The sequence below is a fragment of the Panulirus ornatus genome, chromosome 29, assembly GCF_036320965.1.
Source record: "Panulirus ornatus isolate Po-2019 chromosome 29, ASM3632096v1, whole genome shotgun sequence".
Lineage (NCBI taxonomy): Eukaryota > Metazoa > Arthropoda > Malacostraca > Decapoda > Palinuridae > Panulirus > Panulirus ornatus.
Window position 1 is genome coordinate 10,669,314 of NC_092252.1, and position 24,000 is coordinate 10,693,313.

Here is a 24,000-nt window from a genome sequence, read left to right on the forward strand (position 1 = left end):
CACGAGACATTAATGAAACTGAAGCCAATCATCTGCAATGGTGATGAAGGGATTCACAAGTTTACATTCACCCTTGATAGTGACACGAAAAGTTAAGACCATTTCAAGAAGTGGCTACTCACCTGCGATGGTGTTGAGGAACATAAGGTATTCGAAGTTGGAGATCTCCCTGCGTTGCCACTTCTGCGTCATGTTGGAAGCACGGAAGAGCTGCCGAGGGGACATCATGGAGGCCCGGCGAGTCTGGGGGATGCCATATTTGATGCCCACTCCGACCCGTGGCAGTGCTTTAGCTACACGCTTAACCGTCGCCTGATCCGGGAACGTGAAGAACACCGATGCTGTGGGAATGGAGGTGAAGTTTTACCTTTATCGGTATCGAACTGTGACACGTCAAATGCCTCAGGGTAAGATGTATCGTGTACTTTAAGACACATCACTTCAAAAGTGCTTTTTTTTTCTACTTCCATGTGAAAAAAATTACATATGAAAAGATATTAAAGACTTGAAAGTGTCTTGGTACTTGTTTACCAAATGGCGTCATAGCTACGTCTCTTCGTTGTATATCCACTGACAAATTTTTCTAGTATCTCCCCTAATGTGATTATTACACGAAAGTGCACCTTGGAACTTATCGTGCTTCATTTCCCCATGGACTCATACGTATATATATATATATATATATATATATATATATATATATATATATATATATATATATATATATATATATAAGAAACTGCAGAAGCTGGTGACTGAGTTTGGTAAAGTGTGTGAAAGAAGAAAGTTAAGAGTAACTGTGAATAAGAGCAAGGTTATTAGGTACAGTAGGGTTGAGGGTCAAGTCAATTGGGAGGTAAGTTTGAATGGAGAAAAACTGGAGGAAGTAAAGTGTTTTAGATATCTGGGAGTGGATCTGGCAGCGGATGGAACCATGGAAGCGGAAGTGGATCAGAGGGAGGGGGCGAAAATCCTGGGAGCCTTGAAGAATGTGTGGAAGTCGAGAACAGTATCTCGGAAAGCAAAAATGGGTATGTTTGAAGGAATAGTGGTTCCAACAATTTTGTATGGTTGCGAGGCGTGGGCTATGGATAGAGTTGTGCGCAGGAAGGTGGATGTGCTGGAAATGAGATGTTTGAGGACAATGTGTGGTGTGAGGTGGTTTGATCGAGTAAGTAACGTAAGGGTAAGAGAGATGTGTGGAAATAAAATGAGCGTGGTTGAGAGAGCAGAAGAGGGTGTTTTGAAATGGTTTGGGCACATGGAGAGAATGAGTGAGGAAAGATTGACCAAGAGGATATATGTGTCGGAGGTGGAGGGAACGAGGAGAAGTGGGAGACCAAATTGGAGGTGGAAAGATGGAGTGAAAAAGATTTTGTGTGATCGGGGCCTGAACATGCAGGAGGGTGAAAGGAGGGCAAGGAATAGAGTGAATTGGATCGATGTGGTATACCGGGGTTGACGTGCTGTCAGTGGATTGAATCAGGGCATGTGAAGCGTCTAGGGTAAACCATGGAAAGCTGTGTAGGTATGTACATTTGCGTGTGTGGACGTGTATGTATATACATGTGTATGGGGGTGGGTTGGGCCATTTCTTTCGTCTGTTTCCTTGCGCTACCTCGCAAACGCGGGAGACAGCGGCAAAAAAAAAAAAAAAAAAAAAAAAAATATATATATATATATATATATATATATATATATATATATATATATATGACACTAAAAGCTATCAAAGTGAGACCACCTACTTAAAAGTCGACAGTGTCAAACCCTTTCAAGAGGCTATGAAAGGTTCAATGCAAGTGAGAAACACAGTGAATATGAATAATAAAGTAGAAAACAATGCTTTCCTAGAAAAGCATGACAAGTTATCTACATACGGAAACCACTTGCGTACAAGCATCCGGATTGTTTTACCTACTTAAAAGTAAACTAAGTCCTTTATTTACAAATATGGACAAACCGTTACTGCTTGCAAGTAGGAGACACCAGAGTCTTTAACGAAAGTCATATGACAAGAAAAGAAAAGCTGGGGAAGAAAACTCAGGTAGCTGTGCCACCATCTGGCATTCTGACCCAACATCCCTCTACAGGGTACAATACCACAACACGTCACATTACTTTCTCGAGAGTTTCTTCAATGTCGAATACGATTTACAAGCGATTGCTGGACACGACATAAAAGTGGAGAAGGTTCATAAGGATTCGCCAGTACCATCTACACCGTGAGCAAAAAGCTATGGTAGTACCTAATGAGAAAACATTTGTGTTGTCACAGATGAGGAAATCCTGGGACACAACTGGTGTAAAAGTGATACTTTCTTGAGATGAAATGAATCGCGTTTTAATCATCGGCGGGCTTCATGAGCCATCCTGCTGCATGGCAAATAATAATAATAATAATAATAATAATAATAATAAAGCTGTAGTCTTATGATCGTAACTTACTTCTGGAGGCGAGGAATATCTCAAGCGCGGTGTTTTGCAGGAGATATCGGCGACTGAAGATGGCCCGCACCTCGCTGAAGTGCCACTTGCCGTGTACATGTTCGCAGTACTTTACGACCTGCGGGAGGAAAACCAAAGGTAAGTGGTTGATTCACCCCATGCTGTAACATGTACTACAGCCTGTCTCATACTATGATATATATATATATATATATATATATATATATATATATATATATTTTGCTTTGTCGCGTCTCCCGCGTTAGCAAGGAAACAGACGAAAAAATGGCCCAACCCACCAACATACACATGTATATACATACACGTCCACACACGCAAATATACATACCTATACATCTCAACGTATACATATATATACACATGTACATAATTCATACTGTCTGCCTTTATTCATTCCCTTGCTCACACTAGGACGCTATACCAGGTACTGCAATCTCTCTCACACCATGATGCTATACCAAGTACTGCAGACTGGCACATTCCATGATGATAAACCAGGCACTATATAGCCTGCATCATCCCTTGATGATATACCAGGCACTATATAGCCAGCATCATCCCTTGATGAAATACCAGGTGCCGCAGCCTTGCTCAAACTATGACGCTGTACCAGCTACTGCACCCTGGCTTACACCATGATGCTATACTAAGTACTATAGACTGGCTATCACTTTGACGCTATACTAGGTACTACAGCCTGCCTGCCTCATACCAAGATGATATACCATGAACTGCAACATGGCTAAAATCATACACTATACTAAGTACTGCGACAGGATTAAAACGACGAAAAGTATCAAATTACATTCTTTTGATTTGCATGATGATGGAAATACACAATAACTCTCACCAAGAACATGTCAGGTCACACACACACACACAAAACGTATTTGATTAGACTAGGCTTAGAAAAATAGAGGAGGCGAAATCAAGGCAATATTTGGGGTACCTGGATAAATACAAATGAAACAAAGACCAAATAAGACCATAACAGATACGTGGAGTCGAGATGACAAACGATATAGGATAGAGGCGGCCCTAGCAGACCAGGCAAGGCCGGTCCCCTACAGCCAGCCGGCCTGATCAATACTGGTGACGGAGGCGCGGCAGACATTTGCTGCCTCCCGCCCACCCTTACCAAGATGGCCGGCCGCCCTACTTCTGACCACACATCTCACTTCACTAGACTTCCCACATAGCCAAACTTCTCATTCACCTACACCTCTCAACCTCGTCACCATACCACACCTACCATTTGTCCGAGAACTACCCCACAATCAACGCACCATGCACCTGCTCACGACGACATCATTGGTTCTCATCATGTTAATTATGGTGAAGGCTCCCTCCAGTCAAGGACAAAAGTCCACATCAAGGTTGGTCCTCAATTGATAAACAGAGATCATTAAAGGGGAGAAAGAAGACATGAAGGAATGAGAACACACGAAGATAAGTATTTACGAATTCTTTGGGAAGTGCAAAACCTGTGCTTTAAAAAGTGCCAGGTTACAGTTATTGGGAAAGACATGAGGAGGTGTAGAGTGCTCCAAAATTTCGTAGTTGCTAAAAGTTACCAAAACGGCCCACACTCGAGTTGCCAACGGCAATAATCATGTGACACGATGGCATACCGAACATTCCTAAATTTGCCACACTTATTCATAAGAGGTACTTCCTTCTCATGGAGAAAGAAGAGCTAATACCGAGTCGCATCTGTGACTTGCAGCACATCTTTTACTTAAAACTGGCAATAAAAAATACACTGGGCTACACAAATCGAAATCGAAAAAAAATCTATTTCATCAATTACCCTTTCATTCTAATAAGTGGAAGCGCTCATGCCTCGAATCAAACAGATTCGAGTCTAGACATTTACGCAGATGGATGTGTACAGCGGAAAAGTAGTGAATAAAATTAACATCAGACCCATGGCTTTAACAAAAAATCCATTTGCTGTATTACTAGGTGTACACAAAGTTGTGTGTGAGTGTATTTTCTTGATTAGGGCCCCTCTTACGAGGCTCCTGCAGCTTCAAGGTTGCGCTACAATTAGTGGAAGGGAGATGGACTCCTTTGAAAAGTTCTTCGACGGGGTTTTTCTTCGATTATACAACCTTGCCATACGTGACTTCTCATTTTTGGCTTAACCGCTAAAAGGAGGAGTCTGGTAATAACGCCCATATACGTGTGTGTGTGTGTGTGTGTGTGTGTGTGTGTGTGTGTGTGTGTGTTATCGAATTTCGCCTGCTCGATGTTAAACCGCGAGTGACGGCAAGGCTTCAGCACTGAGAGTACAATTTCATCAAAGAACATCTCACTTCCAAGAGGTGGAAAATTTCCCCTCGTAATTACCCCCGAATCATTTTACATGTGTGGCGTCATGATTCCTTCTCATTAATGAAGCAGCTACCTGATAAGTACCATGGGAAAAAACGGAGTTACAAGGCTGAGAGGAGGTGACTGGGGGGGGGGGGGGATTCTAGTAGCCTTGACTGCCACTCCCGTGGCATGAGGAATATGTAAGTCAACCTATCTAAGTCAAGCTGCTGAGGGTAGCTGATCAGAAGAGTTCAGATACATTATGGGTCCTTCATCACCGCTCAGCACGACGGGACACTCCTCATCTTCATGGGTCAGATCAAAGGATACACCAGCACGCCCATGGGTCCTACCATCTTGAGGCAGGGGGTGTTACACTTAGTCGCTAAGTGTGAAAAATGTAAAGTTGTTGGTGGTGGAGTCAGGGGCGGTCACATGAAAGCGTCTGGGTGGGTGGGTCGGGGCGCCACCTGCTGCTTCATGTCGCCCGCCTCACAACACCGCCAGCCTCGTCCTCACCCCACAAAGTCAACACTTGTTTTATGCCTCGACTCACTTAGTGCTGCCTACAGTTTTACTGGTTCCACGTCCACCTGCTGCAGGCGTCTTGTCTCCTGTTGTGACAGAAGCCACTCTTTTACATGTCCGTGCACATGAGAGTATTGTGTCAAGCACCCAACATTCTGATCTGTAAAACAGTTTAAACAATTGATCTCCGAGAAATTCTTCCATGATTTACGTCGTCCCTATGGGACTGTAGGTCATAACAATCCTTACAGCACTTAGGCACGAAGTGCGTGAATGAGGTTTGTTTGCATCTGACGAATAAGGTGGGTCAGATGTGGTTTTCTTTGGTTAAGTTAGGCGAGCCACTTGTCAGGTTTATACAATCAAATATCATTTCAATCGTTCCATGGCCTGATACACATTTTCGTCGCGTAACCTCCATGACGCCCACTTCCCTCCCCTCCCTCACACAACTCGACAGTAAAAATGTGCTGTATTACCGTGAAAAAAAAGTAAAATTTCCAAGCACGTACAACAGCATAATGAAGTAATCACTACCACTCGTGCAAGAAAACACCAGCACTTGACTAACAGCCTGCTAAGTTCAAGCAAGTGCTTGTGTTCAATGACTATTAGTACCAACGATTCTGTAAAACAGATAAATAAATAAATAAAAAAGCTTAACGTCTACTGCGATCCCAACTTGTTAAGCGAATGTTGCAAAATCAAGAGTTTAGTTCATTTCTCACTGAGGAAAGAGCTATCGCCAAGTGGCTGCATATCAACATTGCTAGGCTGGTCCGCCTACACCACCACCACTTCTTGGCTTGCCCAGATGATACATTCATTTGTGTTCGGGTTCGCTGCAACATAATACCCTTTGTCTCAAAATCCCTAAAGGTTGACAATTTATCAATCCTAACTAACAATTTATTTCTCCGTTCATTTAACGGTGCCAGATTTGGTGCAATGACGTGAGAAATTTGCCCTGCAGTTACGAGCTTACATATATTTCTTCCATCTGTATTCTAAAAGTAAACAAACCCGATGCTAAATAACAAAACACATTTTCAACTAAAGCTCAGACGAGTGAGCGAGGAGATATTTCCATTACATCATTTCCAGGACATAAACACACATTGTTGTTAGATGAATAAGTCCTCCCCAGCTTTCTTCCCTTCTTTTTAAGAAGCGGTCGTCTGCAACAGCAGGTCGGAAAGTTCAACATTTCCTCACTCGAGGTGGACAATACCCTTACGTTTTGTCCCGTCTGGAAATGGGACTCGGACCGCGTACTCTCGCTTGTGAGGTTGACTGCACTACCTACAATGTTATGCAACCCGCGACACAGAGGCAGGATGTTCAGTGATGCACGTCTAAATGAAGCCGGTAACGTAAAGCACGAGACTGCCCGCTATAAACGCTCAAAAGTGACTCTCACGCCCTAGAGCGAGTTTCCATACCGTCCGTGACCTTAATAAAACACCAACTAAAAGGATTACGAGAACCAGTCTTGGGGGAAAGGGAAGGGGTGTCACAGTTCGTATATGACACACTGGATAAAAACAGACCCTAGCAAGTGGCGTTGGACAGGGAAGGCTCAATGGAGAAGCAGAAGGTAGGTCTACATCGTTATCATATATTTGTGGGAGTTCAGTGAAGTGCGAGTCGTCTCTTAAGTATTCTGGAAGGTCCAAATTTACACACCCCAGCAAGCTGGGTGTGTGTCTACGCATACGAGTGTGATGCTGTATTGAGCCTTGTCAGCACTAACTACATTATATAAGACATGTCTGTCACCTTAACAACCAGCGACATCACGGATTTTAAGGTGCCAATACTTATGCCGGCAATACAACATACGGTGGGACCATCAGCACTCATGTTGCCAGCGATAAGCTAAATATATTATGGGTTCGAGCACAAATATTTCCCAGCAAGAGTACAGCTAAAACTACGGTGCCAACAATGACCTGGTCACCGTCGTATAAGGAGCAAGGGTTAATGACAGTGAAGACACCTGTCTCAATTAAGATTTCAATTCTGTAAAACTTGTCAAATTTAAAGTACAATTCTGTTCTCTCCAGCATGTGTAATTACACAAGTTCTAGCCTAAGGTGATTATACACGATGTCGTGTACCCACACTAATAGACATATTTCTCATATTCTAAACCGATAGTAGTCATAATTACGCCAAAAAAACGTATAATTAAATGAAAAATATTATAACGATCATATAATAATAATGATAATGACTAATAATTATAATAATTCACAACGACTATTCATTTAAGAATGGTAGACAACAACATGGAAATCTTATGAACAAATAATAAGTGCCATGAGCGAAGCGGGTCTGGTGCTAGCCTCATCGCCCACACCAGCTCTCATCAGGCACACGGTCCAAGACGAGCACGAGCACACCCGCCCCTCCGCGCATATCGTCCTATAGGACAACGGAGAACGCCAAGTGCCAACTTTGCCGTAAAAGTGCGACTTTCCAGTTCTTCGTACAAACATGGAACATTCAGACCATTAGACAGAATAATATCAACGAAGAATCAGTGTAAGAAAACACGCTTAATATCATTGTCGATGACCCACAGTTTATGTGACGTCGGGCGTCATTGTGGGACCATACACAACATAAAGGACACAACTGCATCTTCTAACAATACCGTTACCACGAGCAAGACAAAACTGCAGACGAACAAATAACAATGGACTCTTACCTTTTCGGCACAATGAAATATCAAATCGGGAGGATAAGGGCGAAAATAAAGCCCCCTACCACCCCCTATTTAACATACAGAAAACGGTAAGCAGAAACCGGTCTTAAGTGCACTAAAATGCGGGACCCGGCCCCCGCCCCTGATGGGGAATCACAACTGGAACAAATTGAGTTAAGAAGCCGAGTGACGGGTGTGTGTGTGTGTGTGTGTGTGAGGGGGGGGGGGGGGGAGCAGCAGTAGCTACTATGGCAGTGATAGTCTCCGGCCGTGCGATCTTCGGGTACGACGCGACGGTGCGAACTCTTGGGTATGATAGCGTGGCTGGTCAAAGAACTCTTGAGGTCAAGTCATCATGCTCAAGGGTCGCCCCGTCGCCGTCCATGGGGGTCAAGTCTGATGAGGCGTCGAGGGATCTTCCTTCCTTCCTCCGGCATCCTCAACGTCTCTCTTCTCGCCATAAACCAGAGTTAACGATGTTTATTGAATATGAGTAAACATCAGAGCGGTGCGTATGTGGTAGTTTGTATCAACAATGACAAAACATTCTCCCGTAAATCTTCCCGAGCGAGGTTTATTACGATCTGAAGATGGTAGCGGCAGTCGGTTAAGGATATAAAGTGTCCGTTTGTACTGTACTGATTGTGTGTGTGTGTGTGTGTGTGTGTGTGTGTGTGGAGGGCAGTCTGTAACGAGCACGGGGTAAGTCGTTTATCCACTGCTCTATATGCCTTTTCTTGCCCTCCCCGAGCGGTTCCCCTTTCCCTCCCTCGTAGCAAGGGCAGTACAAGGGTGCGGGGGGTTCAATACGTATGGCAGCGATACACGTAACAGGGGCGAGTGGCGTCGCATAACCTGATTATCCGCCGGAGCCGTGACGTCATAGGGGTGTGTGGGAGAGTGAGAGGGAGGCTGATCACCAGGGTTACAACTTGAGGGAGATAAAAATATATAAAAACTCCGAATGGGACTAGCTAGAGAAAACTGTTCTTTTTAACTTCAGCACGATCCTTGATCCATGGAACTGAACCTTCAGTGAGAGGTCAGAGGCCAAGCCATCACACCCAAGGGTCGTGACGTTGTGATCAAAGGGTCAATAATAATCCCCCAGCCCATCTCCTCCAAGTACTACGCGTACTCCCTACAATCTCACCCTCCGTAAGTGGAACTGATCGAAAGCCACAAATATGCAGCTCTCACGAAGCAGGTATAAATCATAATACCATCACATGAAGATAGACAGTACAGACATCCCATGGGAAACTGATGGAAACCTTATTCACTAGTTTCCCCCTCCCGCCTCCAACGTTATCCTCAAAGTTTTATCAACAATACCAAACTACAAGTCTTTCACCGTCATAATAAAACATGATCATAAAAAAGGGACACCTCTTCAGGAATAAACATGATTCGATTATTGGGTACATTTAGTGAAAAAATAAAATAATTTTAGCTACACTTCCAGTTCCTCCTGAAGGTTTGGCGCGGTTATCTGTGGACCTAACAAGACATGGCCGTCACTTCACAGTTCGCGGATTTATTCGAGAATAATCCATTTGCACTTTTCTTTTTAACATCCAATTATCTATACAAGTAGTCCGGCGTGTTAATATCAGGGCACAGCATCTGTAGGATATACGATATGATCAGAAAACACGACCATATGGGTGCGGCGTGCGGTCAATTCACAGGACCTGATGGCTGTGGTGTGTGGTCAATCCACAGGACCTGATGGCTGAGGTGTGTGGTCAACCCACAGGACCTGATGGCTGAGGCGTGTGGTCAACCCACAGGACCTGATGGCTGTGGTGTGTGGTCAACCCACAGGACCTGATGGCTGTAGCGAGAGGTCAACTCACAACACCAGTAGCCCATGCACACGTGTACTCCGTTCCCTGGTTAACTTAACGGCTGACTCGTACTTTTAAAGGCGTCGTTATCTACGGTACTAGTCATAAACTTTCGAAAGTGAAAGTAATGAAACAAGGTAGTGCTGATAAGAAAACTTCTCATAAACAAATGAACGGACACAGCTGATGGCCAAGACCCAAGTCTGGCTGCCATGCTCATATTTCTGTTAATCTCAGGCTTTTAACAAATTCCTGCAAATGTTATATTTCTAATGCAATTCTTTATTTTGGTACGTTTCTAACAGGGTGACGTGGGTAGAAGAGCGGGCAGGCGGGCGGGACGCTAGGCTGTTCCCCTCATCTCGCCGCCACGCCGGCCTCCACGTTGTGAACTATGGATCGCTCCCAAACACTAGCCTCGGCCGCGTCATTACCTACGACCATTATGTCTCAGACTAATGGGCGCACCCTATTTATGACCGCCTTATAATGGAACCTCAGGTGAGATGTGATGGGAGTGGGGGGTAGAAGAGGAAGGGAGGGGATGCAAGCTATTACAGTCAACTTTTAACACACATACGAACGCGCGCACACACAAAAATGTGAACAGTATATATATATATATATATATATATATATATATATATATATATATATATATATATATATATATATATATATATATTGTCATGCGGAACAGAAAACAATTTGCAATTAACTAGACTAGCGCGCAGGACAAGTGACACTGCCCGTATGGTCGTACTGTCTGTAGGGTGTCAGTAACTGGTCTCCCTGTCAACACAGCGTCAATCTCTGGTCTCATTGTCACTTGGTGTCAGCCCGTGCGTAGTCTTACTGTCCACACAGTCAACATCTGGGGAGCCCTTGGCAATTCCCACACTTCAACATAGCCTGGCAACACCACCAGCTGATGCTCCCCACCATCCATCCTCACCACCAATTGTCATACAAACTTGGGGCCTATAACTATTCACTGAAGATTCTCTCTCTCTCTCTCTCTCTATGCTACTAATGGTAGTTTTGTCTTCCTGTCTTTCTGTGGAAAAAGTGATATTGCCAGGTGAACCAATAGGGTACATAAACAACCGATTCCATACCCAGAAATGCTGGTCTTGTATCTACAACAGACGGCAATGAATCTAGAACCGGTACCGTATTTAGAGCACCCGGAACCCTACCTATGAAACACAGCACTAGAACCCCTCATGAAAAAAAAAAAATCGGTACCCCACCTAAAATAATCAGACCGAAGGAAACAGGTGTATATAAGAGATAAAGACTACACAAAACAATCGCTGGCTGCCTCATAAACATACACGTTCAACTCCTGCACAACGACACAAAATCCCTTAAAATACAATCTCCCTGAAATATGGTCGGCATTCAGTTCTTTGCGACGGCAAAGGCTTCCTCCCATCCGTATCACTATAAAACCAAAACCAACTCGCAAGTGGATATAGAGAGATCATCTCTGTTCTACACTTCAACAACATGAGCTCCTCTCTCCCCCTCCAGCAAACACGAGACTACCAAAACATATTCACTCCGTGATGATCCCCCAAGTTCTTAAGCCGCCGCACTCCCAACCCAGACGTACACCCACATGAATCTACGCTCCCTGACACTACTTATCTGTTCTACAGTCAACTACAAATACATACATTCATCATCGACTTTCTTGACAGGTGGTTCCGTCCAGAGGCAGTGGTCGGCTTCCTGATAGCTGCTGACGCCTTACAAAAAAAAGGGGGATCCCGGGATAGGAAGGTAGAGTAAGGTATATAAAATCAGACCTACACACACGTTCTAGACAGGTGATCATTTGCGGGTATACTAATATAAAAAAGCAAAACAAAAATGAGCAATTCTATGATAAATCTACATCTGTTAATACAAACTTTACATCCTCAGATTAAAGGTTTATCATCAAAATTACGTAAGGCACATATGATGCATGAAAGCATACTTACGACGCTGAGAAAAGCATAATAACAGGGAACAAGAAAACAAAAATAGCATAAGTGGTAACACGCAGGGCAAACTCGAGGCACAACAATGGTAACGATCGGGATAACCGGTACAGAGGCAATGTATCAAATGATCACCGGATACAGAACAGTTTAGAAAGGTACAGATTGATGTAGGTAGGTCTAGTGTGGCATGGGATGAAGCCGTGAGTAGACACGGGTACCAAGGAAAAGCAGAACAGAATAAAGATGGCAAGTCAGATCGCGGCCGCCATCTCCGAAGTCAAGTACACCGTCAAGCGAGGCACAGGATGGCTGTGGACGGCCCTGACCAAGAAGGCCAGCGTGGCCTGGCAGCAGAAGCAGGAGAAAGCATGGCGAGGTAGCAGAGGCAGAGTGAGGCATGGTAAGGCAGTAGAGGTAGGCGAAGGCATGGTGAGGCAGCGGGGGCAGAAGCCGAGTTATTAGCAGGAGTGTGGTTCCCCGGGGACAGAGGGCGGCTCGCTCCGCTGGCCTGGCACTAACTCCACCGCCCCTGCCTTGCGCTCCAGGGCTCTGCCTCACAACTACCTCCACACACGCGCTTCATAGCCTCCAAGCCTTTACTGTTGTTTCCCAAGCTCACCTAAATTTTCAGAAACTTGAGGATAACCTCGTCATAGACCTGACAGGCTTTCTGTTGTCAGCTTACTATCACCTCGCATCCTTAAACACACCTACGTGCCTCGGTCATCTCATCCTTAAATAACCTCACAATATCCTTATCATCATCTCAACTTAATGCAAAGGCACGTCGTACATCTTCACATACACAACTAAAAAAAAAAAAAGTACCTTACAAACTTCCACAACTTTGAACCGCTCCCTTCACTCCCCCGGCATCAACCAGTAAATCCTCAGGCTATGACCCGTATTCATGGCTGATCATATCGATCTTCCACATCTTGTAAGACCGAAAAACGAAAAAAAAAAGAGGATGTGCTACACATTACCCACTCATCTCATGAGGGATGGCGGCACGAGTGGGCAAGCCCTTAGCTTACCTGACAAACACGAGATACCATGAAGTCAACAGACTAGACATAGGTTAATGCCAACACTACAGAGCAGATCCCAACCTCTCTCAGTAGTTCACCATGACTCTTGTCTTTCTTCAACCGAGCGTACCACTTTACATATAAAACCCAACATTAAGTCAGGACATCAACGCAAATAAATCTCAAATTACGACATTCGGGTAGTCATTTGTTTATCAAATGGCGTCCTAGCTACGTCTCTTCGGTGTTTATCAACTGACTGTTAGTTATATTTCTTTCTTGTATCTCCCATGATGATGTGATTATTACACGAAAGTACACTTGGGAACTTATCGTGTTTCATTTCCCCGTGCTCATAAGAATATATATATATATATATATATATATATATATATATATATATATATATATATATATATATATATATATATATATATTATCCCTGGCGATAGGGGAAAAAGAATACTTCCCACGTATTCCCGGCGTGTCGTAGAAGGCGACTAAAATGGAAGGGAGCGGGGGGCTGGAAATCCTTCCCTCTCGTTTTTTTTTTTTTTCCCCAAAAGAAGGAACAGAGAAGGGGGCCAGGTGAGAATATTCCCTCAAAGGCCCAGTCCTTTGTTCTTAACGCTACCTCACTCGCGGGAAATGGCGAATAGTATGAAAGAAAGATATATATATATATATATATATATATATATATATATATATATATATATATATATATATATATATAACGATCACACTAGTCCTTGATAATAATGGTAAAATCGCACTTCAATAAGAGTTGATAACTTTCTTTACTATTACTTTACATTAAACAAATTGTTTGGAGGAGACAATCCGCCTCATCAGGTGTAAACAATTCATAAAGTTTCAAATCACAACACCAGCACAAAGGCTTGTACATCCTGTAACCGCCATGCCAGGATTTGAAACTTTTTGAATTGTATACACATGATGAGGCGAACTGTCTCCGCGAAACATGTTATAAATTGTGTATTATAAAGTATTAGTAAAGAAAATTATATATATATATATATATATATATATATATATATATATATATATATATATTTCTTTCTTTCAAACTATTCGCCATTTCCAGCGTTAGCGAGGTAGCGCCAAGAACAGAGAACTGGGCCCCAGAGGGAATATCCTCACCTGTCCCCCTTCTCAGTTCCTTCAAAAAAAAAAAAAAAATTATATATATATATATAATTTTCTTTACTGATGATGTGATTACTACACGAAAGTGCACTTGGGAACTTAGTTTCATTTTCCCGTGAACTCATAAGAATATACTTGATCACGCGCAAAACTGTGACCCTTTCCATCACAGCAAAATATATAAATACATACAAAAAAAATGAACTGGTCTACAATCCAATACATATAAATGTAAACAAACTCCTCTTTACTTACGAATGAGACAAGTTGTGAAGACTAGCACCAGGAACCACCTGGACGAAAAGTCTGGCAAGCCACAGATAATTCCAGTCCCAACAGGTGGGTATCACCGCTGTACAGTATCCACAGCACCACACTAAAGTAGTAAATATCAACTGGCTCGGACCTGCCTTTACATTACACGCTGCTCCGACGGAAGCGGACACAACACTAGTGACGACGGGTGTTGGTGATGGTTGGGGGAGGGGGTGAGCAGGAGGCGAAGGCCCAACGGTCAACTGACCTTAACTTCAAACAGCCGCAACGATCAGTCATTCGTAATTACCACAATAAAGCCCCAGTACTATATTGGAATAAACTCGGAGCCTTGAGAATCGTTTCACTTGCCAGATGCTTCTGGTAGTATTGTACAGGGGTAACTAATGACACACTAAGATTCCTTTCCGCTAACAAGGAATAAAGTATTGAAATAGAAAAAAAAGAAAAAGAAAAAGGAATAACCTCGTACCCACTTCAACATCGTGTTGATGCGACCCGACAAATAATATGTAGCATTATTACGAATTTGACATTCGCCTCTTAAGCATTTAACAACAGTCTCAGAACCTGAAGAGGTACCGGCTGTGAATGACTTTCCGCAGACATAATTAACAAGGATAGAAATCTAATGTAAAGCGCTAAACCGTCTTGTAAGAAGCGACGGCATCAAAGGCAGAGCGGCTTCAGCACATGATGCAACAAGACGTAGAAAAATGAAGCCAATGAACACGACGCTACGATCCTTCAACAAACTACACCTTTGACCTGACCTTAAGGGTTAAGTCTATAGGCCACTATGATGCAAAGTCGTACCGTTGTGGCAAAGGGCGTTAAAAAACAGACAAACTAAGCCTGCCTATTTCAAAGAGCCTTAGTTACCGTTAATCACTCAATTACCTAACATGGAAATGTTAGTCTCTTAATCATAATCTAATTTTCAGTCGTTGTGTTCCCTGGTTTGTGACGGTGTCCCCGGGAAATCTATTGTGCACTTGAGTTTATGATCCAAACGGTGGAGTCAGCGTGGAGTGGTGCAGACAATGCTGGGGTCTAGAATGAAGGGTGGAGTGGTGTAAGCAATGCTAAGGTCTAGAATGGAAGGTGGAGTGGTGTAGGCAATGCCAGGGTCTAGAATGGAGCGTGGAGTGGTATAGGCATTGGTAAAGTTAAGAGCTGAGCTCTGTGGTGGAGGCAGAGGATGCGATGGTGTCAACAGAGGTACGTGCACTATCTCTCCCTCGGTCTGCCACGCTACACCACACGAGCCGTCCCTCCTCCCAACCCAGCCATTACCCCCCTCCCTACCCCTGCGCTATGCCAATGCTCGCTCTAACCCCATCCATCAAAGGCATTACTGTCATTACCCCATTACCTTACCCGCGCATGACTTTACACGCAAAATCTGAGGTATATGAGTGCTAATTAACCATACCAATGTAAGTGATTCTCGCTTCCACGCAGACATATTTCAAGGCACGATTTCTCTTAATTTCTCCCCAGAATCCTGAACTTCCTGCTGCCCACTCTTACGCCCAGATCTCGCCATCTCTCTACTCTCCCAGGACCTGCCATTTACCGTAACTGAGAACAGTTTTGAACTTTCTATCACTCTCCCTGAGATCGATTTCATACCCACTTCAGAAGTGGTCTATGACAATTCTTCACACTCTTACATACAAAAGCCAGTTAACATTCTCTCTCTCTCTCTCTCTCTCTCTCTCTCTCTCTCTCTCTCTCTCTCTCTCTCTCTCTCTCTCTCTCTCTCCGGGAAAAGTCTCAACTCTCACTCTTATTCTCTACAGCACCAAATGAAGATGAGTCTACCGTACCCCTCCTCCTTTCTCCAAGACCAATCAACCATCCCTTCTCTCTACCCGGGGAGGCATCTGACCCGTACTACCCACCTGGGTATCGAGAGGGTCAGTAACGTCTGCTTACATGATCCGTCATTTCAGTGGCCGTCAAATATCACTCCTATGGCCCAGGTCTCTGTCTCGCCCACACGTAGGCTGCTGACATTCAAGCCACTAACATACAACCTCTCTAAACTTTCATGCATACCGACATCACTTGACACATCATACTACCCGTTCTCCATATTTCCCTGCAGTGAGCACTACGCGTTAGTCCTACCTAACTGGCAAAACCTCATCCCAAGTACTGGATTGTACTCGTAAGTACTACGCAAGTACGCGTAAATAATTTCAAGGACCAATTTTCTTATTTCCTCACAACCACCTCTCATACACTCCCCATCGTTTTCTGTGTAAGTCCCCATGAGTAGTTCATCACCCGTCTCCTCATTCTCCTCATGATAGAGTTTACCTCTCCCCCCTCACTCTCACCAAGACAGATTTATTCTCAATCACACTCTCCCAAAGACAAGGGTTACCACTCTCCCCCTAAGATAAGCTTACCACTCCCCTCTCACTCACGACAACTTTACCACCCCACACACTCTCCCAAGGGTGAGTTTACCTGTCTCGCTCAGTCTCTCTCCCCAGGACTAAGTTCATCACTTCCTCCCCACTCTCTCCCAAGGATTAGTCTCCAGCTTCTTCCCCTGAAGACGAAACACCCCAAACACCTCTACCCAGACCCAGTCGACTGCCTCTCTCTCTCTCTCTCTCTCTCTCTCTCTCTCTCTCTCTCTCTCTCTCTCTCCCCTCACAGCACGGGCCCTAACCATCCACTCTCGCTCACCCCACCATCCAGAGGCAGCCCCGCCACCATTACGAGGGCTATTCGATCGTAATCCACGCGATGTATTCGCTGGGGAGGGTTTCCGAAGCGGCGCGACTGGTGGGGGTAATTTGTCGCCTTAAGAGGGGAGGATTGAGAGAGAGAGAGAGAGAGAGAGAGAGAGAGAGAGAGAGAGAGAGAGAGAGAGAGAGAGAGAGAGAGGTGGAGAGGGGTGGGGGAGAGCTTTGTGTTTGTCTAAATAATCATGACGCAACCACTCTCACTCATTCCGCCCTCGCTTCACTCTCGCCCTCTCACTCGCGCAGCCCTGCTGTCTGTGCGATAGCTCGCCACATTCGGCTGCCTCAACGCCACTTCAGTCGAAACAAAAGGACCTTTGCTTCTTAAAAAGGTAATGAGAACATGCTGCCATAGTCTCAGTCACATGGCGAGGCGTGCACGTGACCGCGAATTTTAACGATCCGCCAAAAGAAGTCTCCGGACAGCACGTGTTTTGCGTTTCCGGTTCAACAGAGCGGAAGATGAAGAGAAGAGCATCAGGGCGGAGGGCGGCGGTGGTGATGGTGGCCAGGGAGCCACTGGGCCCGGGCAGGCCAACCAGCCTGGGTTTCTCTCTCTCTCTCTCTCTCTCTCTCTCTCTCTCTCTCTCTCTCTCTCTCTCTCTCACACACACACACACACACACACACACACCACACACACACACACACACCACACACACACACACACACACACCACACACACACACACACACACACACACAAGCGAAAGAGAAGAAATAAATATTCTGAACAAGGAAAGCAGATTAACAGTTGATGGTGACGAGGACTGAAAATTAAAGAAAGATACGTATCCGACGATGAAGAAAGGATGGAGATAAGAAATGGGAGGGGGGGGGGGGACAAGAGGGAAGGAAATGGAACGGAAAAACGAAGAGGATGGGTCAGAGATAAGGTGAAATGGGAATAAGAAGGATATACCAAGAGCCGGACAGAGATCGGCTCAAGATGAGAAGATAAACCGGAGAGAGAGAGAGAGAGAGAGAGAGAGAGAGAGAGAGAGAGAGAGAGAGAGAGAGAGAGAGAGAGAGAGAGAGAGGGAGAGAGATGGGGAGGGGATGGGGGGTAATGGGGCAGAAACAAGGATATGGTTCTGAGGCAAAAGAGGCACTGCAACTCCTGAAGGAAGCTGTGCAGGAGACACGTCAGATAACGTCTATGCACAGGTTCTAAACTCTTGAAACGACCCTTAGGTATCGTGGCCCGACATGTGGCCTGGCCCAGATCTGTGGTCAGGGCGTTCTACCCATGGTTGGCGCCACCGTCGTATTCAAGGGCCGTCCCGTGGTGAGCAAAGAGGTCAACACCACTAATTGACCGTCGGGCCATTTAGTTGCCTAGCGAGTTGCCCCCACCAGAGAGTCCATGGAAGTCCCCAACAGGAGTAGCTCGCACGTCCCCAGCGGGAAGGGAGAACCTGAAATCCTTCCGGCCCTTATCACCAAGACAGCCACTGAAGTCCGACGGTGTAGAGAGTCGACAGGCGCCAGGAAGGTACATCTGTCGCGCTGTTCATCATCCTCATTTTCTCTGTGGACCTACAGCTGGCGAGCTGTGCTCGAGTGCTCACCCAAGTCTTCAACAGCAAATAGAGCTAACCTCAGACCTGATCAGTAGCAAATAGTTTCTATGGTAGCAGCAACGTGTTGAGGCGAAAATAATGCGGCCAGTAGCGACCCGTGAGACAAGGCTACGCTGCCCACCACATGTGCTCGAGGATGATCTACGACATCACTCGATACGCAGCCACGCCAGCCAGGCGGTAACGCATGATGTACTACATGCCAGACGAGAGAGAGAGAGAGAGAGAGAGAGAGAGAGAGAGAGAGAGAGAGAGAGAGAGAGAGAGAGAGAGGTTAATTACATGCCGCCGTGCGAGCAGGGACCTCCACATCCCCGAACCCAACATGGATTAGATAAGAACGACCTTCCCCATCCTCGCTTCTTACATAAAAAAATATATATATACATTAAGCAACTGCGTCTTGAGTGTCGTAACTGTGCGACGCGGGAGGAATGACGGCTGACGAGGAGGGTATCTTAAAAGCGGCGACACTTAAACGGCCGAGTGTGCTGACAGTCATGTCTCCCTGTTATTTCTCCGGTCAAGCACACAGTCGTATCGTTATCAGTCGAATCCTGAGATTCACTTGACCCTCATTGAGTCGGGTCTTGTTGCGACGCGGCGTCAGTCACCCTGACAGTGAATCAACAGCTCGACTGTCCTTGCTGAGCGTCCATCAGGAGCAAGAGTGAGGACCGGGCTTGGGCGTCTCGCCTCATCAGACGGTAATGAGCATAAATAGCGCGCATCTTTGACCAACTAACACGGGGTGACGGGCGGGGCGTAGTGATGCGGATGTCTGCCAAGGCGTCCAGTGTCGCAGCCTAAGGAGGCACTGATGTGGCACATCCATTAATGTGGCACACCCACAACCCTCCCTACACTGCCACATCTCTCACATGCTGCACCCATCTCTCTTATCACTGCCTTCCCTTCTCGCTGACCTTACATTAGTTCATGTTCTGTATCTTCACGTCTTACGCTTCCTAAGTACATCAGTTTTTGTTCAGTAATCCTAAGATTTGAACGTTCCGTTTCTGATCTTTATTCCTTTTTCACAATTCTTCTTCCTGTATGTGAGCAGTAATTCATTAAGATTGCTTCTACCTGATAAAAAAATGATCTTAAGGTTTAATAATTTCTTTATTCCCATTTCAAGCCTATTTCTCTTTTTAAAAGTATTTCCCTCACCTTCCCCGGCTTATTACCACTCTCTGTCTTCTTCGTTTTCTCGATAAGCATTAACAAGAAATTTCATCTTACAACTCATGATACCTTTTCCTGTTCACCTCTCTCTCTCTCTCTCTCTCTCTCTCTCTCTCTCTCTCTCTCTCTCTCTCTCTCTCAAAAACGTACACACACACCACCACCACCACGTATCTCTCCTACCACCATCACTGAACACCATTCCCCCATCACCAACACTACCAGAATCACAATTACGACCTCTCTCTCTCTCTCTCTCTCTCCACCAATACCACGACGCTCAACCTCCTCACCACCAACATCGCCTTCCCCACCCCCTCAAGTTATTATGCCCCCCCTCAAAGTGCCTGATCCCAAAATCCTGCCTCACCCTTCCTGGATGTCCAGCGGTCGTCCCCCCCCTCTGTCCCTGCACCGTCGCAATAACATGCCTCGTTGGTCTCTCTCTCTCTCTCTCTCTCTCTCTCTCTCTCTCTCTCTCTCTCTCTCTCTCTCTCTCTCTCTCTCTCAGATTTACCGATTCCATTACGCGTAAAATAAGCTGACAAGTGAGCATCGTACCACGGTTACGTAGGGCTGGGGGAGGCCGTGCGTCTGGCGAGGAAGGAGCAATACTCTAGCACGCTGCACCGGAGGGGAGAGTCTGCTGGGTTGTGGTGAGAGTTGTTGTAGTGGTACTGTACTGTAATGTGGTAGAAGTGAGGGGGTGGGGTGTGTGTGGTGGCAGCTAGAATGCTTATCCTGGACTGTAGGAGGAAATCCAGCGGGTGCTGCGCTGCAAGTTGTGGTGGACTGCGGTAGAGGCTGGAGTGGGTGCTGTGGTGGGAGATGAAATGAGCTGTTGTTAAGACTTGATATGTGTTGTGTTGTGATGACAGTTGTAGATCACTAAGTGTGGGAGTTGTAATGTGGTGTGACGTGGGAGCTGCAGTGGATGTTGTGGTAAAAGGAAGTTGTAGTGGGTGTTCCCGTGGACTGTGTTGTAGTCGGCTGTATGATGATATGTTATGGGTTGCATAAGGTTGTGGTGAGAATTCTGATGTGACAGTCGAGTATGGGTGCTGTAAGGTTGTACTAAAGGTGTTGTAGTATGGGTGTCACTCATTTTTGAGGGTGCTACTGTTGCGTTGTAACGCAAGCACTGGTGATGTAGTATGCTGTGAGGTGGCAAGAGCTGTGGCTTGTATTTTGTATGCTGAAAAATGTTCTACGTAGTGCTAGTGGATGGGGCAGAGGATAGCAATCTTGCAGTGTATTACTGTGTTTTGGTCAATGTTTCGTCCCCCACCCCACTGCGTGTGTGTGTGTGTGTGTGTGTGTGTGTGTGTGTGTGTTCTGCAGTAACTTTAAGTACTATGGAGTACGTTACAGACCCTCACTGGGTGGTACACGCGGCGTCACACACAGCCGACGTACAGACAGACCATCACTGGGGTCCTCGCGGCATCACACACACAGCCGACGTACAGACAGACCATCACTGGGGTCCTAGCGGCATCACACACACAGCCGACATACAGACAGACCATCACAGGGGTCCTAGCGGCATCACACACACAGCCGACGGACAGTCGCTGTATAACCAAATGAGTCGAGAGGAATGTCGGTAACGCGCCACGCCAACAGACGACGTCTTTACTCCCTTAGAAGCCTTGAGCGCGAGGTGCGAACCCTTGGGTCTCATAGTCTTGCCCTTTAAGGGGCTAGGTCAAGGGCCAGAGGTACCGCCTTGCTCATGGGGTTAAAGGTGACTGACTGACCAAAAATAATAACAGGACGTCTGCCCCACATCCTCTATACATCACAGTCAACTTACCCTCGGAGTCCCATCTTCTACGAGCCCAAAAAATGACAAAAGCTCGACTGGGTAAAAAAAAAAAAAAAAAAAAAAAAAAAAAAAAGGCTTTGGTCTATGTTCACATCAATCACCCGCGGCCATTCACCCAAGGGCACCCCCGGGGGAAAAGTAAAAACAAAAATATTTCAAAATTCAAAAGGAAATATTGGAACTTTTGAAAATCATTTTCACAGTCGTAAATAATGAGCCCCTACTGGTACGATCTGAGGTGACTCCCAGTCTGTACTTTGGGTGTGGTGTGGGTGACCCTATATACTGTGGAACTAGAGTGTGGCGTGGAGGTGAGACGTATCACTTGAGTAGGGGGGTGAGTGCGCGGCGTGTGTGAGCCATCAGAGAGTAGGGTGCACGGCAGGTATGAGCACCATCTCTTCCCCCGCCTGTCCCCACCCCTTACCTCAAGGGACGTGTACCAATATGGTGTGGGGCCCGCGGGCTACCACCCTCACCCCTCCATCTCTCTCGCTAATTGATCCCCCGACGTCCCGTGTGTCCCGATGCCCCGGTCGTGCCTCTAGTGCCGCGCCCCCGTCACCTGGCGCTCGCCCACTCGGGTACGACTTACCCAGCTGCCGCCGCTGCTGCACAGGTTCCAGGTTATACAGAATCATATAATAACCAACGCTACCGGTGCTCCGACCCGTACCTGTCTTAATACGTCCGAGTCAAATTATATTTCTGTCTACAAGGATGTACCAGGTAGGTTTCTAGAAGTCTTCTATCAAAACGATCTTTTTATATGTTCCCTCGAGCGTTCTCAAAAATGTACAACTAGATAACAAGTGACGTCTGTTCTAATCACATGGCGTAGTACTGTATTTGAGGGAGACATAGAAGAGAGGGGTTGGGAAGGAGGAGGAGGAGGGAGTCAAATCTGGACTGGTCATCCCGGGGAGTTTCATGAAGACACGTGTCGAGCACGACGGAGCTGTCTGCTCCTCACACTCACCTCCATGCCTCCTCCATCCAGTCACTCCACAATTGTGGACGAGAATAATGAATCAATTTTGCACATCCCCAGTATTTCGCTGTACGATCATGTCGGCTTGGTTTAGGACGTACACTCCTTATCCTGGCCGATGGAACACTCAGGGGGTAAAACCCACCAGCTTCTCGATACAGTGTGTGGCCATCACGCTGCTTACAGCAGCTAGACTATATCCTGTGTTCACATTCTTAGGTAAAACAAAGATATTTAACAAGGACATATGCATGCAAAGAGACCAATCTACGAATGTACATGATACACGTAAAAATATGGACACACACACACACAACACGAGACCCTGGCATAAGACCCGCCGAATGTGCACACCAAGGTATCAACGCAAGAGCCACAGTAAGATCCGGCTGGACATGATGCAGCAAGAGCATGAGCGAGCAAGGGGGAGGCTGGTGCATGGGAGGAGGAGGTGGGGAGGAAGAGCGATGAGGAGGGGAGGTAGAGGGGTATATGGTGGAGAATGGTGAAAGAGAAAGGACAAACAATTGGAAGGGAGGGGAAAGAGAGATGAAATAATGGAAGTCAGTCAGCGCAACAGTGAGTTCAAGGATGAAGGAAAGTGAAGGAGTGTGGCCTAACAAGTTCCTTTCCATCTTGCTGCTTTGTGTCACCAAGCCAAGCCTCCCTCTATCTATCTATCTATCTATCTATCTATATATATATATATATATATATATATATATATATTTTCTTTCTTTTCTTTCTTTCAAACTATTCGCCATTTCCCGCATTAGCGAGGTCCTCCACATTAAAAGCATCATCTTTGGATCCCCGCCAATATCAAACCATTCCCATAACGAAGCCGAAAACAAACTAGTTCTCTTAAAATAATAATGTGGCTAAGCCAAAAGGTAACTTCTCTGGTCTCAGGACCTTCACTAACAGCCACAGCGAAGTAAACAAAACAGAAAAAGGTAGCTTCCCCGACGCCCACAGCTCCCACGGTGGAGCCACTGGGTTACGTCTTCCATCCCCAGGACGTCAAGAACCTGATATGTACCTACAAGGAATGATCTTCCTGGCGGTCTTCGCACGCCTCCTGGGGGAGGGGAATATTCAGACTCACCATTCCACTAAAGGCCGTCTCTCAAGACTCATTTCTCCAGGTGTTAGATACAGGCCAAATGCATTATATATACTGAAGAACTATAATCTTGTATTCACAGCATTAACTTCAAAAGAAAACACCATATGTATCATATATTCCGATAACTATCATCTTGTATTCATAGTATTCACTTGACAATACACACTAAC

General features: G+C 45.6%; 1 protein-coding gene across 6 annotated transcripts in view; it reads right to left on the reverse strand.

The window, feature by feature from the left end:
• rg (A kinase anchor protein rugose) overlaps window positions 1-24,000 on the reverse strand; it is a 662,216-nt gene that overhangs the window by 39,718 nt on the left and 598,498 nt on the right. For all 6 annotated transcript variants that reach the window (XM_071679213.1, XM_071679211.1, XM_071679212.1 and 3 more), the window contains 2 exons: window positions 2,449-2,566; window positions 123-341 (listed from right to left, as the gene is read on the reverse strand). In XM_071679213.1, coding sequence (XP_071535314.1) covers window positions 123-341; window positions 2,449-2,566 — 337 coding nt within the window. The remainder of the gene's footprint in view (window positions 1-122; window positions 342-2,448; window positions 2,567-24,000) is intronic.